This window comes from Etheostoma spectabile, chromosome 16, assembly GCF_008692095.1.
Source record: "Etheostoma spectabile isolate EspeVRDwgs_2016 chromosome 16, UIUC_Espe_1.0, whole genome shotgun sequence".
Classification (NCBI taxonomy): Eukaryota; Metazoa; Chordata; class Actinopteri; order Perciformes; family Percidae; genus Etheostoma; species Etheostoma spectabile.
In genome coordinates, this window is record NC_045748.1 from 14577956 (window position 1) to 14582580 (window position 4625).

Below are 4625 nucleotides of genomic sequence, written 5' to 3' on the forward strand. Positions count from 1 at the left end.
ATCCAAAAGCATTGGATATTCAAAAGTGTCAGGAGGGGATTCACTAGACCTTGAAAACAATGCATCAACATTCACAAGAGCACTCATGATACTGAAATGTAAGATTGTGTTTATCATAAAAATAACCTATAATTATGCCTGAAAGTAATCGGAATTTGCCTAAATAAATCACAATATGTACTAAAATTAGTTCTTTGAAATCTGAAAATGCCAAAAGTGAAATCAGCATCCTCTACAAACAAACTATAAGAGATTTTGAAAAACTAACTACCATCCATCAAACAAACAATAAAATACCACGTAACAACCAAATTAACAGGGTTCACATTTGATGTCAAGGGTATTGTGTCACAATATTCATCTCCCAAAGCCACAGAATAATAATAATAGAAAAATCCTCCAATACAGTTTTACTGTCATTTAAATTATATAGGAAAATTTAGAGGTTATTCCATAGGTTACAAACATCAATCTAATACCAGGCAAAACAAGAGATGATAAAAAGCACCAGTAGTGACTACTCCAAACTCTCCCCGTACCAAAGTAGTTCGTGATATAAGCTTACTATTGTGAAATCTCAAGATTTCCACAACAAGCAAGAGTACTCCTCCTCTTTACTGAGCAGGGTACAAAAATAAAAAAAAACTGCACCAGGAGGCACATAGAGGAAAAGAGCAAGTAATAAAACATGCCAAAGTACATTTCCTGTGGTTCAACAGAAGAACATAAAAAACCCTCTGAAGTTGACGGCCTGAACGTAGCGAACATAGCCTGCATTCAGCTATAGCGTTTGAGGCAATACTATGTCTTGAAACAGAATATGAAAGAATGGCATAACAATGACTGATGTAAAAGTCTCCTGGTGGGCAAAATAAAAACAACAAAAGATTTCAAAAACATGGAAAATCCAAAAAGCATCTAATGAGGAAAATTGTGGAAATCCCCACAACACCAACCTGATGCTCTGGTTCTGTTTTGTCCTTCTGTTTATGCAGCTCGTCCCTCAGTGCCTGGGAAGGAGTCAAAGGTCACACAAATGCCTTTTGATATTTTTTGATAGTGCCGAAACATTAGTTATTTAGTGGTTGGTAATTGTGACCATACATTACATTTCTCTGAACATACTGTATATATTCTCAACACATGGCAACAAATTACTTTGTCATCCTCTACCCTTTGATACATTTTGGTATCATTACAGAGGGAAAGCTCCTAAATAACATATCTTTAACTATGAAAGTCATACCTCAAGTTCCTGATCTTTCTTGGCGATGAGATCAGAAAATTGTTTAACACGGTCAGCTGATGGTACATCTGTCTCTTGGTCTGCACGTTTCTTCCGATGGATCACAGCTTCCTGGCTCTTTAAAGTGATCTTGAGCTGCTCAATAATACTGGTGTGAGCAAAACAAAAACACCTAGGTATTAATACAACAAAAAATATTAAATAATAAAATAAGAATGTGTCTGTGTGCATCCCTTGTGTCCCTACTTGTCTTTCTCCTGCATGGCCTGCTGCAGGTCTTGGGCTGGGCTGGGGACAGGGATGAAGGTGCTCAGTGGACCCAGGGCTTGGAACTGCTTCTCCATGTTAATATTCTTAAGCTTCTCCTGCTCAGCGATGGCTGCCATCTTGTCAATCTCTTTCTCTGCTGTTTGCAGACACTGTAAGGAGGCAAAATGACAATTGCAAGTGAGACAATTACCCCCCCAACTATCTTGGGGATGAAATCGAAAATTACTGCTCTCAGAGGATAAAGTAAATAGTTTTGATTCACCTGTTCTAGGTCAGCTATCCTCTTGTTGAACGCGTCCCGAAGCGCATCCATCTCTCTCTGAGCTTGCTCTCTCACACGTTGGGGTTCTCCTGATTCTCGACCAGCCAGACTCTCCAACGCTTTCCTGAAAAACATTCACAAGGCAAGGCAGCTATATTTGTATAGCACATTACAGCAACAAGGTAATCCAAAGTGATTTACATAAAACATTAAAGTAGAGCAATTAAAAATGGGAGATTACTAAGCACTCATATACTTTTTGGCCACTGGGCTTCCATGACATCTTCCTGCCAACTAAGATCTTGCTTTTGTCTGAAATCTTAAAATGACACTAAATAGAGAATGAAACTCATAGGAAAAGAAACTTACGATGCAGAAACGAGTAGCTCCTGTTTCTCTGCCAGGTCTCTCTTCATAGACTCCAACTCCACTTTTAGCTCAATGTTCTATAAACAGAAAACACTCCATTATAGCATAAATTGCACATCTGGAGTGATCATGAAAAAACTGGCACAATAATCATATATATGGAAATCATTCTCCCTGACAGTTGCATTGTTAACATGAATAATTATTGATAATTGTCAAGGTTTATCTTGGAGTTTGTGCATAAGATAACATTCTTATATGACACTTCACCTCTCTAAATGAAAAAAGAAGAAGAAACACAAGCAGCCCTAATGAGACCAGGAGATTCCAATGTGCTTACATCTCGCTCCCAAAAAAAAGAGAAAAAAGGCAAGACAGCTATTACAAGATCATAAATGTGAGATTTTGGTGGAACCAAATCCAGCTCTTGGTGTGGCTCAAATTGTGATCTCAACTAGTCCTGTTGGAAACACTGAGTCACATGCAACTTTAAGATACTGAGGGGTCACATAAATGCATGACAAAGAGTCCAATACACATTTTGCATACTAAAGTAAATACAACACCGTTTTGAAAATGTCCTCAGTGGAGTCGTCACATTTCTGCTGCATGCGCTCCTCCATGAAGTAAATGCGCAGCTTCAGGTTAAAGTTCTCTTTCTTCAGAGCTGTGATTTGCTGCAAGAAAAATTTGAAAGTTTATTGAACAGGTTGTATTAAATTATGTTGGTCTTTGTCTAGCCTAAAAAGTAAATCTATTTACTTTATTTTAGATGATTAAATAGGACAAATGAAGTTGAGTCCAACAAAAAATTCACATGGCAGAAAAGGATCATGTATGGTTATTGTTAAAATGAAGGGAGATCTTCATACTTGTATGTGTGTTTGAGTTTGAATGTGTGTGAAGTCAACTGTGCATCATTGTGCTGCAGGCTCAGAACAGCATACATCTGGTAATGGGGGTTGGGCAGACTGTCAAAGGGAGGCGGTAGAAGTCTGGACCCCCTTGTAAACCTCTAATCATGAAGCCAGCCAGGCAGCACAAGCCAAAAGATCTGAGCATGCATTCCACTCAAATGCTGAAATATAGGCTTCACCTCCACACCCCCACTTCCACACACACACATCAGTGTAGCTTGGTTTTAGTCAGACTAAGGATCATAAATCACAATTACTCTGTTTGTTGTGGTGGAGTTAAGTTGTCTGCAAAACCTTGTATTGACGAGCTCAGGGTTTTAATGCATTAACAATTAACAACATAAACCAATTACTAATTTCAGTAAAAGTAAACTTTAGGCAATCAAAGAGACATTGTATTACTACATAGCAACTCCAATATCATAAACATCATGCCACTTGATAAATATCACTTACATTCTCATAGTCCTTCATGGTGAGAGCTTTGGTTGGGGACATCTTGTCAGGGAAGGATAGAGCTGTAAAAACAACACAGTGATTTCCTTTAACTCATTTGAGTCACAAGTGCACTATGGTCTCGATAGTATAGAGAATCTTCCCTGCTTATAAGAATAACTCATAATCCCATATTTCGTGTTTAGCTTAGAGGGAGAAAGAGAAAGCAGAAATGTTTTCCACTGCAAAGGCATCAGAGATGAGACAGCTACTGGAGAGCTGCCATCTTTAGGCTAGTTAAAAGCAGCCCACAGCTGATCATGTAACACTACTCACCAACACGTTTCACAACATTAACTCTTGATTTAATTTGATGACCCTCACATTTATGGTATCAGTTCCTATTATATTAACATATTTATTTTATTTCTACATCAGAGCAATAGATATGTTGCTTTTTGTCCTTGTTGCGTGTCAATGTCTTCAATGTTCACATGAATCTAGATCTCTACAGATGGTATTTATTACCCTTCATTCACAACTCTCTTAATTCCTGGATCAAGCTTCTGATAATGCCACTGAGGAGAAACTAGGAGCAGGCAAATGTCAGAGACAGCAGCAAGAGACAAAAGAATGTCTGCTGCAATGAATGGAAATTTAAACCTTACAGATTGATCTATGTTTTATTAGTGCACTTTAAAAGTAAGTAAGTATGTGGGGGGAGAAGTACCTTGCTCTGAGAGATATAAACATGTTTTCTAACAAAATACATTACTTATTACACATTACACTTTGAGAGCTGGGCAATGAATTAAGTAAACAATACAGAAAATTGTCAACTATTTTTTGATAATCGATCAATCACTTCAGCCGTTTTCCAACCATTCCCTGGTTCCAGCTTCTGATTTGCGGCTTTTCTCTTTTTTCTATATAAATGTGAACCTAGTATGTCTGGGTTGTTTAGGAAAAACAAGTAATTGGAGACATCTCCCTGGGCGTGGGAAAACCGATGAGGATTTTTTCACAATTCTTTGGATGTTTCACCAATCACTTATGATCTGCAGATTAATCTAATCTAAAAATGATCACTATTTGCAGCCCTTGTTTACACACACACACACACACA

At 37.8% G+C, this 4625-nt stretch overlaps 1 protein-coding gene across 5 annotated transcripts in view; it reads right to left on the bottom strand.

The window, feature by feature from the left end:
• Positions 1 to 4625, bottom strand: part of cdk5rap2 (CDK5 regulatory subunit associated protein 2) — a 42581-nt gene that overhangs the window by 33919 nt on the left and 4037 nt on the right. For all 5 annotated transcript variants that reach the window (XM_032539727.1, XM_032539726.1, XM_032539725.1 and 2 more), the window contains 7 exons: positions 3521 to 3582; positions 2714 to 2824; positions 2148 to 2224; positions 1779 to 1902; positions 1493 to 1665; positions 1247 to 1394; positions 957 to 1010 (listed from right to left, as the gene is read on the bottom strand). In XM_032539727.1, coding sequence (XP_032395618.1) covers positions 957 to 1010; positions 1247 to 1394; positions 1493 to 1665; positions 1779 to 1902; positions 2148 to 2224; positions 2714 to 2824; positions 3521 to 3582 — 749 coding nt within the window. The remainder of the gene's footprint in view (positions 1 to 956; positions 1011 to 1246; positions 1395 to 1492; positions 1666 to 1778; positions 1903 to 2147; positions 2225 to 2713; positions 2825 to 3520; positions 3583 to 4625) is intronic.